Source organism: Macrobrachium rosenbergii, chromosome 2 (genome assembly GCF_040412425.1).
Source record: "Macrobrachium rosenbergii isolate ZJJX-2024 chromosome 2, ASM4041242v1, whole genome shotgun sequence".
Lineage (NCBI taxonomy): Eukaryota > Metazoa > Arthropoda > Malacostraca > Decapoda > Palaemonidae > Macrobrachium > Macrobrachium rosenbergii.
Genome location: NC_089742.1, coordinates 91,730,720 through 91,743,956, shown reverse-complemented (window position 1 = coordinate 91,743,956; position 13,237 = coordinate 91,730,720). Strand labels below are relative to the sequence as shown.

At 37.3% G+C, this 13,237-nt stretch overlaps 1 protein-coding gene across 1 annotated transcript in view; it reads right to left on the bottom strand.

The window, feature by feature from the left end:
- hiw (highwire) overlaps positions 1-13,237 on the bottom strand; it is a 1,788,684-nt gene that overhangs the window by 1,587,200 nt on the left and 188,247 nt on the right. Inside the window, 1 exon segment of the mRNA XM_067112237.1 lies at positions 7,783-7,961. Coding sequence (XP_066968338.1) covers positions 7,783-7,961 — 179 coding nt within the window.

The following is a 13,237-nucleotide window of genomic DNA, read 5'->3' as shown; positions in this document are numbered from 1 at the left end:
AACTGTCCTTACTTGAAAGTGAAATTTTAACATTTTTTATGAATTATTACGGACAGAGAGAGAGAGAGAGAGAGAGAGAGAGAGAGAGAGAGAGAGAGATGACCAAGAGAGAGAGAGAGAGAATTTTTGACCACTGATTAGCAACACTCCCCTTCTTGTCATGTTAAAAGACATGTCTGACAGCTTTTGCCTTCACCTCCTTCTTACAAAAGATGAGGGAAGAATTTGTTTGTTCAAAATAATACGAATTTTGTAATTACAGTTTTATTATTATTATTATTATTATTATTATTGTTGGTACTATTATTATTATTATTTGAAAATTAGTACTTATTATTAGGTAAAAAGTTCATTTATCATACAAATGAACATCCCTGTATACATGTACCATAAAAATTCATCTCACTGAGAGAGAGAGAGAGAGAGAGAGAGAGAGAGAGAGAGAGAGAGAGAGAGAGAGAGAGAGAGAGAGAGAGAGAGAGAGAGAGATTGTTACTTTTAATAATATTTAATGTTACTTAATTTACACATAAAAGCTTGAAAACTTATAAACTACATAAAAAATTTAAACAAACACTTTTGCTGGGTTTCTCAGTGTTCGCAAATGTTGGCGTGTCTGTGAAAAACTTGTGTATGACCATTACTTAGGTTCAATGAAAAATTTGTGTCTGTGAATTTTTTCTGCAACTCACAGCGCAAAGTTCGAGTATTACTGTATATTTTTTTGGCACTGGCAGTTTGTACTCTTTTAGTATTTAAGAACTTGTGTATTTGGTGTTGGTAAATTATAGGCTAAGATGTCTGACCTGGAAGAATTACAGAGGAGACGGGGGGGGAAGGGGGGGGTTAAAGTCTGTGATAACTGACTGGTCAAAAAAGGTTGAAACCACTATTGATGCAGGTGATATCAATAGAATTTCTTCATTGAGAGACTCCTTGAAGGAATATTTACAGAAAGTCCAGGAATTGGATAACGAAATATTGGATCTGACAGATCCTGGAGGACAACCTGACCAAATTATGAATCAAGCAGAATACAGTAAACCGCCCGGATTTGCGTTCTCACGATTTGTGGACTCACGTATTCACGGATTTCTCTTTGGAACATATCTACCAATTATTTGCGGAAAATTCGCCAATTCGCTGTATTTTTTCACTGAGAAATATTCACTAAATACTGTATTTTCATCTCATTTTCATGACTAAATGCACTTTTTGTGATAAAACTATTAAAATACTCGGGTAATGCTCGAGTTACGATAATTCACCTTACGATAATTCGATTTTTCAATGGGGTAAGCAATTAATACCGATACCACAATATTATTGGTAAAATATTTTTAAAATTTCACGCGGGCACACGCAGCAGCGTTATCAGGCAGTGAGAGAGACCAAATTACAATAGACAACTTTTTCTCCATCTCTTTACTGCAACTTCTAGTTAAAACAGTAGAAGAGAATGATAAAAGTACTGTTAGTAACGTTACACTCTTGCGTAAATGCGTACAGCCATAAACAACCGACCAAGAACCTGTTGTTTTGCTTATAACCGAATCAGATAACAAAAGCCTTTTACCTGGTATTTCAACCATCGTACGGTAATAAACAATTACCGTATGTTATGGCACAACTGATGTTAAGTAGAATAGGACTGATATATTTTTACATTATACCCTTATTTGGTATGGATAAAAGATCGGCAAGGAAATATACTGATAAATTTAAGCTGCAAGTTGTAGCTGAAGCTGAGTAAACAATGTTCAGGCTGCTGATGACTGTACTGTAAATTATCGTGCATCAGCAACATGGATTAAACTCTATCGTAATTAAAATGGGAGAGAAAGAGCGGCTACCCTAAGAATGGCATATAGCCACTTTATGAGACCTGTAATTAAGTTATACCCCTTAGAGCTGTGGCAGGAGATAAAGGAAACTAATCCTGTGACAGATGACATTCAGTCAAGCACCGGCCCGAGCAGAAGGACTGCTCAAGTAGCTGCAGAAGCCAGGAAGGCATTGATAAGAACAGGACTATTGTAAATAATGTAGGCATAAGTTTTCTTGTGGGGGAGTATGTCGAAACTTCAACAAGAGAAATTGTACTTTTCCGCAAGTTGTGGTATAGTTTTATGTATTCTCTTTAAATTTACGTAAAAGTGGAAATGCGTATTATGTAGAAAAAGGATATTATGTTTTGTTGTGTTTGCATTTAGTAATGAAAAGCATGGTCTTAGCTGTTTCATGTGTTTAATTGTAAGTACAGTAAATACCCTGTATTCGCGTTCTCATGATTCACGGACTCACGCATTTGCGAGTTTCTCTGTAGAACATATCTAGCCATCATTCGCGGAAAATTTGCCCATTCGCGGTATTTTCACTGAGAAATATTCACTAATTACTGTACAGTCATACCTCGAAATTACGCGAGGTTAGGTTCTGGAGCCCCTCGTGCAAGGTGAATTTTTGCGAAAGTTTGGCATGGTCTTTAAAAAATGCTAATAAATGTTTATTTCCAGAGTTTAAGTACTAAATATGACCCTAATCATGCTCCCAAAGTATTAAGCTAACTTTTAAATGAAATAAAGTTAGTGTAATTTTATTTAAAATTTAGCTTATTACCCTTAAAAAGGAATACAGTAAATGGTTGACATAAAACTTGAGTACTGCACAGTTTCATAATAGCGCATTTACAGTAGGTGCGTCACGATACTAACGTTACCCTAATTCATGGGATGCCGTTTTCTTTGCGTCACTAGGCAAAACGTCACAGTCAACAAAAGTACAATTCCATAAAACATCGAAAACATGTACATAATGTTCTTAAAATAGAAGGTAGTACAGTACAGGTAAAATTCAATCAATTTAAAATTATATACTGTACAGGTAATGACATACCAGAGAAATAATAAGTTGTAAAATATATGTTTGAGAGAGAGAGAAGAGAGAATGAGAGAGAGAGAGAGAGAGAGAGAGAGAGAGAGAGAGAGAGAGAGAGAGAGAGAGAGAGAGAGAGAGAGAGAGAGAGAGACTGTAATAAAGTAACTGTACTGCTTTTGTACCGTATTTATGCGCAGAAATATAAAATACAAATTTTCCATTCTGATTTTTACACCTAAAAACACGAAACTTAAAAATTAAACACACTTTCTACAGGGGTATCATTTTGAAAAATGCAGTAACTAAAGGGTATCACATCTTATAAAAGTACACCAACTGAATGTGCTGTAATTACATGCACATACAGATTACACCAACACTTTTCTCCGAGGTGAACAGAGTAATTTTCAAAGAATGACACTTATACAACTCTTAGTTACATCTCTGATATTACATTAACGAATTCATTTTATCAAATGAGCGACTGAACAACCTTAACTCAAGGTCATGTAAAGTCCTTGTGACAAAGACTTTGCAAATGGACATAATACTTGTATGATATTTATGTAGAGAAATATAAATATAAATTTTTGCATATCGATTTTACAGTTAAAAGCATGAAAACTTATAAATGTACTTCAAACATTAAACACGCATTTTCTGCAGGGGTATCATCTTTGAAAAGTGCAGTAACTTTGCAAATGGGTCCATTACATCTTGTAAAAGTACACTAAGTGAATGTGCTGAAATTACCTTTTGCATCATATTTATGCATGTACAAAAATAGAAATAATACATTTTCGATACAGTTTTTACACATGAAAGCATGAAATGCATTTTTCATAGAGATTTTACACATGAAAGCATGAAATGCATTTTTCATGGCAATTTTGCACATTAAAACATGAAATGCATTTTTCATACAGATTTTATACATAAAAGCATGAAATGCATTTTTCATACACATTTTACACATAAAAGAATGAAATGCATTTTTCATACAGATTTACACATAAAAGCATGAAAACTTGTAAATTACTTCAAAAATTAAACACCCACTTCTGCAGGGTTTCTCCAAGAATTTCGTGTGTCTGTGAAAAATCGTGTATGCCCATTAGTTAGGTTCCAGTGAAAAGTTCTGCTGTGTGTGTGAATTCGGTTAAAAACCAACTCGAATTGTGTAAGATCAAGTATTACTGTATTTTCATATAATTTTCATAAATAAATGCACTTTTTGTGATAAAACTATTAAAATACTCAGGTATATGCATTTTTACAAGGTTTTTCTGTTTAAACTATCAAAATGGGCAGTTGTTTTTAGAGGGGTTTGGCAGAGAGTAAGTTCAGTCCAGACATTGGCTAAAAAAAAAAAAAAAGGGGGTGGGACACATCCTCGCGAATGACAGGGGATCACTGTAGAGCTGTAATAGTGCTTAACTACCAGTATCGGTTGTCTGTCCGGTGGCTAGTTGAAGGTTTGGTGTCAGTCAAAGACGACCGTGAAGTCGGTCTCTTCATAACCTTGATACAGAGTGGTTTGAGCTAGTAGGGACTCAAGAATGCAGCCATAGTTGTCGGTGCCTTCAAATACACTTAATTATTCCCTTTCATCCTAAAGTACATTTAGGGAAAACTTCCTTTAGAAGATATGCATATCTAAATGTAAGGAGAATTTCTTGAGGTGTGCTTTGGATGAGGGTCACGAAATAGAGATTGTGCTCATGCCAATCTGACTGTATTTCAAGCTAGGAACATTGAATGCGCCAACAGTAAGTTTATATCGTTTGTTTACTTAATATACACAATGCGATGTATTGATATAATCACAATTTGAACTATCATAAGAATGAGTCGGAGTATTTGTTCACTTCAATTCTGACACTAAAATTAACCATAAAAAAAATAATAACACTTAACTACGCCCCTGCTTGACAGCCACGGTGAGAAATCCTTCCACAACAAAAAGAGAGAAAAAACACATAAATACTCTTGCACGTTTCCACGTTTTACCAAACACAAACGGTCAAGATACCGCAATTAAACACACTGCGCACACTATCCTCCTCCCCATTCCCCAATATGACCCAAAGTCCAGAAATATCTATAAACGCACCCAAACCTTGTGCCCAATGAAGCATCTTTAAACACACACACACCCGCGCTCGAGAAAGACTGAGCAGAGAGCCTTTTGCAACTCCTTCCTAAACCGAATTGCTGAACCATCAAATCCCTATTCTCAGATGCCAATACTGTACCACCCACCACTATTAATAAGATATGTCTCTTCGGAAGCATATCCGACCACATATCTATTTATCTACTTGACTATCTATTCCTGTCCATTACACTCACACCAACTATTATGCCCTAGAAACAAGGTCAGATAGGGTTATAATCTCTTTCTACATCTGCTTTAAGAATAGTGTCATATCATCTTACATCCCTAAGATCCTCTGGTAGCAATGGCCAGCACTGGGTCAGCACAATCTTTCCCTCTTGTTGACTCCTCTCACTGTATCTGTCCTCAAACAAAGGCCTACTGGAATAAAACACTGAGATACAAAACTAGACATTATCTGCAAACTTAACGAAAGCATTTCAGCAAAAACTACGGCCATGAAATGGAGTTTCTCACACCCCATAAAAAAGGGAAGTCATAACTAGAGGAAACTCACTCACAATCAATCGAATTAATGATAATAGACCAACCAATACTAGTGACTAACACCCAGGTCACCAAACAAAATAAAAAGGTCATAACTATTCCAGTCCAAAATAAATGTCATATAGTATATTAAAAGAACACCACTTCTAAAATATTTGTCCTCACCTCACAGGACTCAACCAGAATTCCAGTTATAAGAAACACATCTTATATTAAAACCTGAAATGGTGTATATATAAAGAAATAAACATTTAAACAGAGTATAGCATAATGGAGAACAAAATGGAAAAATGCATAATGGAGAACTGAGGGGTTTCACTGCAATGTAAAATGAATATTCCACAAAATGTCTGAAAAAGATATAAGTGTTAATGAGTTCTCTTACTCACATTCTATGGCCAAGGAAACCGTTCCTCACAGTGGCTGTTATTATTCACTAACGCAGCTCAAAGAGCAATCACACAAGCCGCAAATCGAAGTGGATACCCATTGTATGGTTCCTCTATAATATACACATTGGAGAGTGCACGTCTGCACACACTCACTTAATAACCACTCCCTTGAAGCGCGACATCACCGTCGGGTTCAATGTTCAAAGGACTCTGCCTTCTGAATCCACAGATATCACAAACCTTCCATCAATCTGTCACATTGTCCCCATGCATCTTGGCCATGATCAGAAGGCACAAATGAACGCGTCAGATACCCGCTGTAACTAACCAGGAAAAATACCAACATCAACATAAAGGCCACCTGCACCGGACACATCATTTCACAGGCCAGCAATTAGTCAGCCAAATCCTTAATACATATATATCTCAGTAATATGATTCACACAAAGTAAGGAGTCTGGGGGTATCTGGTAAGTTTAACAAAAACTCTAAAAATGAAACAAACACAAGTCCATTTAATGAAACAAACTTAAGATTGGTATGATAAATCTACAAGAGGTGAAGGGAAGCATAACTTGACATCTGAGATTTAAAGAGAAAGAGAAGTACAAATGTGTGCAGGTACAGGGTAAGTCCTATTTTGGACAGGAGAAACTAAAACTACTTAATAGAGAATGCAGCAAGTCTGCCATGAAATTTGAAAGGGAATGAGTGGAGTCAATATTACTCATGAGTCCATCCTTTTATCACCTAACTCTTCAAATATTCCTAGCATCCCTAGCTGAATACTGAGGCCAATTGCCTGCAAGAAATTACAGTACTATTTCAGTGACAAGTAAATCAAAATGAAATAGGATGAGAGAAAAGGTGTGATGTATTCAGTATTGTCAATTGTGTTACATCTGAGGGAGATGTCTAAAAAATATGTTGAGATTATTCCAGGTTATGTGTAGGCATAAAAAAAGTCCCATGATTCGCTATGTATTGGCCAGTCAGAAGAAACTTGTATATGTATAATGGTAGTACAGTATAACTACATCCTGCCTTGATCAACATACTACACAATACTTCACAACTAGGATCCAACATAATTACTAATCAAAAATTTCAAGTGGCTTGAAATACAACCTAATGTCATTCCCTGTCTATAAATTTATGATAGTGATATAAACAATCTTAATATCTCCACAATACATATAGGGTAGGTAAAAAAATAAATTAAAAAGTACAGAATCATGAAGTCTTTTCAAAGCTTCACTTTCACCTTCATGCTTCTAGGAGTACAAGCTTTGACGTAAATGGCACTCTATCAACTGCATGATTTACCAACGCAGTGCTTACACTGTAACTATTAATATTAATAGCTATTAACTCTATTTTCCTTATATTTTCGTGCTGCTAGAAGAATATTTTATTTGCTTTTTTTGCAAGGCAAATTCAACAACTACTTTATAGCAATACTGTAAACAACTTGCAAAACAAAAATCCACACATAAAAATAGTGCACATAAATGTGTTAAGCCTCATGAAAACAGTAACAGTGTAATTACATTTATTAAAGAGATAACATACTCATACATGCTTTATTTATCCCCTTTGTTTGCAAAGCACAAAAAGCAAAAGCAATGAGCATCTCTTGCCTTATGAATACATGAAGAGGGTTTTCCATGTTGCCAGCATCTCTACAAATACCAAATAAACATTCCTTATAAATAAAAGTACTGCAGCTACCATAATATATGAAAAACATAAGATATAGGTAAGAGAAAAAGTCAGAATTTCATTTCAATTTATCAGTACAAAATCATAAAAATCATAAAAAGGAAACCACATGGTAGTTTTACTTACATGAGCAAATCCTAACCATCCTTTCTGCTTAGGATAGAAGTCTGGACGATGCATGTAAATATGACCCTTCATTGTTCCACCAAAACCAGAGCCTATTTTAAAGAGTCCATGAGCATTGTGTATGTACAAGTAATGTCCATCACAAGTCATGGAACTTTCTTCTTTCAATTCTTCACCATCTGAAAATAAGAACACAAAAGACTTTCTAGTTACAGCATAAAGCAAGATTAGTACAGTATCAACCTTATATCAACACTTGTCCCATCCTTGCATAAGCTCATGAATTTATTCAACTCATGACTTCTCTTTTCCTAATTCTTCTTCAGCTGCTCAAATTCACTCAAGTTCAACCATACCTTTAACTGTAATCGTAAAACTATAAAGAATACAGAGACTGACACAATATAGTCCATTTCATTCCACTGAGTAGCCAATGTAGGCTTTATGTAGATAAGGCATTACGCACAGCTAGCTCATGATTGGGTGATATCAGTGTTTCCAATATCTAGGCTTGCTTTGATGAAAGATGCAAACTATTTCTTCAGTAATATATCTGAATATTTATATATACATAAACCTCATACCTTCTTACAAACTGTAGATCATAAGCATGCCAATTTATATCAAAATATAACAATACAAGCACACAAAATACGAACTCTATCAAATAATCCACAAAGATCAATACTGTACAAACAAATCATGGGGTTTCAACAACTTTGTTTTACCTAATTGTAGGTAAACAAATATAAAAGGTATTTTAATAATTTATTGCAAGTAAATCACATGATTAGGTAATACTCAAAATAGCATGAAATGTGGTTGTCTTTGAGACTGTCTGGGATAGGTGAAAGGAGCAGCCACTGCAATACTGGCTGGAAGGTGGAAATTTGGTTAACGCATGGCTTTGGCATTCCAGTTTTCATTTTCAGAACACTATGCATATTTACAAAATTTTTTCTTGAGCATACAAATTATTATAATAGTTCAGTGACTGGGCAATTTCAGGAATATGCTGCCAAAATAACTTTTCTAGCAAAAGTCTGAAATCTGACCGAGTTCCCATCATCCACCGTTTTGATGACATGTCTATAGCATAAAAGGCTACCCTAGACTTAGACTGAATAAATAATGGTTACCAAGAGAATATAGTTTTGACTGATATGATATGAAAAAGTATGCTCCATGACAGCATGTAAAATCAAATATCTGGTGAATCGTTTGCTAGTCAATCCTTTATCTTCTAGCAGTCAACACCATTAAAGGTTATTTTTCCAGTTTAGTATCATCAAGTTATTTTCATATTCTTGCAATGAAATTATACATAAAATAAAGTTTGAATGATAAGGAAATCCTGTGATCTGAACAATTTGTGGCATAGGTCTATGTGTAGCCTGGGCCATACCAGAGATGTAAAATCCCATAGTTTGTTTATTTTTGATATGAGTAAACTGTTTGTCTGTTGTTTAAGATTATGCCAACCTTGTGCTGGCAAGGGCTCTTGCTCCTGGAGCAGCCCGTGACTTTTTGATAAGAATGCCTTTCTTGTGCTTGTATAGGTGTATTATTGATACAAATAGGCAAGTCTGTGATTTATACAGTATAAGGTGTAAGGCTTCTTGTATATATAGCCATTCAGATATGTTGCTGAAGAAAGTTTGAATATCTATCACAATAAACCAACAGTACTGTACTGGAAATGATGACTTTCAGCCAATCATGAGCTGTACAGTACATGTGCATGTGCCATATCATCTACAATGGATGGAGAGATGAGTTGAAAGTTACTACAATGTAACTGAAGGCTTCCATGAGCATGAGCTTACTAATTCTGCTTCTTTCCATTACAATGCTATAAAAATAAGTTAGCAGTTACAGTTTGGGAAAATAATTCTATGGAGCTACTTCTATCTCTGAATGGTGAATAATTGGACATGTGGTTCATATACTCTAAAACTCTGAGATCTAGCCTAACTCTGGTGTAAGCCAACCTCCAAAATGTGGGAATGGGATGTTCATTTCACAACTGCACATGTTCTGTTTGTTATCACTAAAAAATTTATGTTCTTTACCTTTAAGTATCATTTATATTCTACATACAGTAAAGCCCCTGTATTCGCAGGGGATGTGTACCACACCCCCCTGCAAACAGCTAAAACCACCGAATACTTAGAACCCTTCTAAAAATACTTAGAGCTGCCTATTTTGACAGTTCAAACACACACAAAACAAACTAAAATTCTTATACAGTTATTATCCTACTTACGATGGGGTTAGGTTCCAAAAAACCTCATTGTTTGTTGGAAAAAACGTAAGAAATACCATAACTTATCTCAAACATAGCCTAGCCTGCACTAGGGTATTCAGTACCATGTATACATATATGGTAGCCTAGCCTACACTATAAAGTATACTCTATACATACATGGTATAATTATTAATATCAGCTAATTCTGGAGGTTCATGCAAAGTGACTTATGGTAATTCAGTACAAAGAGAAATTGAATAACAAACAAGAATTAGCTTAGCCTACACTATGGTATATTGTATGCATATATGGTAGTGTAGCCTACATTACACTGTACTCTATATTCACATATCGTATTACACAAACGTCAACATAACGAATATGCATCTTTTCCATGGATCTTTTAAAATGTTATGCCTTAATTCACTGTATCCAATAATATTGTATAATCTTATATTACTTTTGTATTATAAACTGTGGTCATAGCGATCAATGTTTTGGTTTGGAAATCATTTATGCGGCGTATATTTTGCTGTATTTAATTCAGTTCAGAGTGCTTTTCTTGCTTTTAGTTAGCGTAAATGAATATCTAGATACTTCATTTATATGGGGCAAGGTTATTTTTTGTTATGCTGTACAGTGTTTTCAAGTCGAAATATAAATAAAATACATCTCGTTGTGAAATTAATTTATCTATTATTTTCGTTAACAGATGATGATGGCCGTTTGGGGGCATTTGTTTTGTGTAAAAAAAATTTAAGATTCCGTTCGCTATTTTTATTTGATTTCATCATAATACGAGCTTTACATATTTATCATTTATCTGCGTAAAAATAGCAGTAATGTATTCTTTCATGCCCAGTAGTTTTGATTAAAGTACTTCCCCTCCAATTTTAACTACGGTCGAGTTTCATCCATGTTGCCGATGCACAATAATTGACAGTATAGCCATTAGCAGCTTGAACATTATTTTCTCAGCTTCAACTACAACTTGCTGCTTAAATTTAGCAGTACAGGCAGTCCCCGCTTATCAGTGATCTGGTTTTACGGGGCCTGTCTAGTGAAAAAAATTGGCAATTTTCGGTGCCGAAAATCACCGATTTCCGCTTATCGGTGGCAATAATTGGGTAGTGGCACTGATACATAACTAACAGAGGTGCTGATAGCCAAAAATCAGCAATTTTTCGGTGCCGGTAAGCCTGAAAATTGCAGATTTTCGGTTATCAGCGATTTTCGGTTATCATCACACCATCAGAACTGAACCCCACTGATAACCGGGGACTGCCTGTACATTTCCTTGACGATCTTTTATCCATACCAAATAAGGGTATGATGTAAAAATATATCAGTCCTATTCTACTTAACGTCATTTGTGCTATAAGCTAAGGTAATTGTTTATTACCGTACGATGGCTGATATACCAGGTAAACGGCTGTTGTTACCGGATTCGGTTATAAGCAAAACAACAGTTTCTCGGCCGGTTGTTTATGGTTGTATGCATCTATGCAAGAGTATAACGTTATTAACAATATTTTTATCATTCTCTTTTACTTTTTTAACTAGAAGATGGGATAAAGAGATGGTTGAAAAGAAGGTGGTCTATTGTAATTTGGTCTCTTTCGCTACCTGACTGTATAGTGATGAGGACATCACGCCTGATGTTAGTGATGACGAGTACTTGCCCCCAATGTCCGTATGGGAGCCACAGGAGGAAAGTGAACTTGAATTTAGTGGTTTCAGTGCGTATGAGGGAGAGTCTGAGGAGGAGGAGGAGGCCCCAATTATGGCTGGTGGGGACGAGACAGAAAGTGATGGTGAAAGTGAGGGAGATGGGCCAGTGGGGAGGGTGGCAGCGCGAAGTCGTGCCCGCACACGTGCGCGTGCACGGGCCCGTAGAAGGTCGCAACGTCGCGGCAGCTTGGGTGAAGGCCGTTCGTCCGAAAGTGATGAGGGGTGGTTGGAGGACCCCACCCCACCTAACATGCACCCATTCACGGCAGCACCTGGACTGACCGTCCCTGTGCCTCTCACTGCACTGGGGTTCATTCAGCTCCTCCTGACGTGGGAATGGCTGGAATACCTGGTTGCAGAGACGGCGGATTACACTCGGTACTGCCGTGAGGAACTGCAGACGACGCTGTCGTATCGCTGGCAGGCTGCAACCTCACGGGCATGGCGCATTTTTTGGAGCTCCACATTTTTTTTGGAATGATGCCTGCTGCCAACGCCAGGCAATATTGGAGGCAGGATTTTTTTAAGTATGCCCAATGTGCCCGGCATTATGTCCGTGATAGTTTCTGGCGTTGGACACGTATTTCAACGCCTTCAACCGAAGGGCCATACCCCAGAATAACCCTGACCGCCTCATCTTAGTCCGCCCAGTGTTGGAGTACATTCGTGAACGGTGCCAGTTTCTCGTGGTTCCTTCCAAGAACCTTTCTTTGGATGAGGGATGATGCCATACAAAGGGCGTCCTAAGTATAAAAAGTGTACAACCCCAAGAAGCCAAAGAAATATGGTGTGAAGCTATTTTTTATTACGGAATCCAACACTGGATACGTCGTGGACTTCTCAGTGTATTCTGGGGTCTTCTCCACGCTGCGTGACACTGTCTTTGGTCTTGTGGATCATTTCCGTAACCAGGGATACCACCTGTTTATGGATAATTATTATAACTCAGTAGCCCTGGCCCAGGAACTGCATGAAGCAGGTGTGCACGTCAGTGGTACCCTTTGGTTAGTGCGTGGGGCCCCGAATGTCCTCAAGAGGTTCGCTAGCCACGTGCAACATCTGGCAAGAGGAGAGACAGAGTGGCGGCGGAAGGGAGATGTCTTCGTCATCTGTTGGAAGGGGGGTCCGACTCGTACCCATGATTACGAGGAGTCATGAGCCCATCCAAGAAGAGATCATTCAGCGGAAGAAGACACGTCGGCAGGGCAGAGTTACGTATGAGGAGTTTCGTGTCCAACGGCCTACTGTCATCGGGCACTACAACAGGCACATGGGAGGAGTTGATCTCTTTGATCAACTCATCCAGTATTATCCCTTCGCCAGGAGAACCAGGAGGTGGACACACAAGCTCCTCAAATACCTCCTTCAGTTGGCCCTCCAGAATGCCTCCTCTGCTGGTATCCAGTTTCTCACATCCAGGTGGCTGGGAATGCCCTCATAAACTTTAATCCAGAGGAGTGGCCTTCCAACACCGGC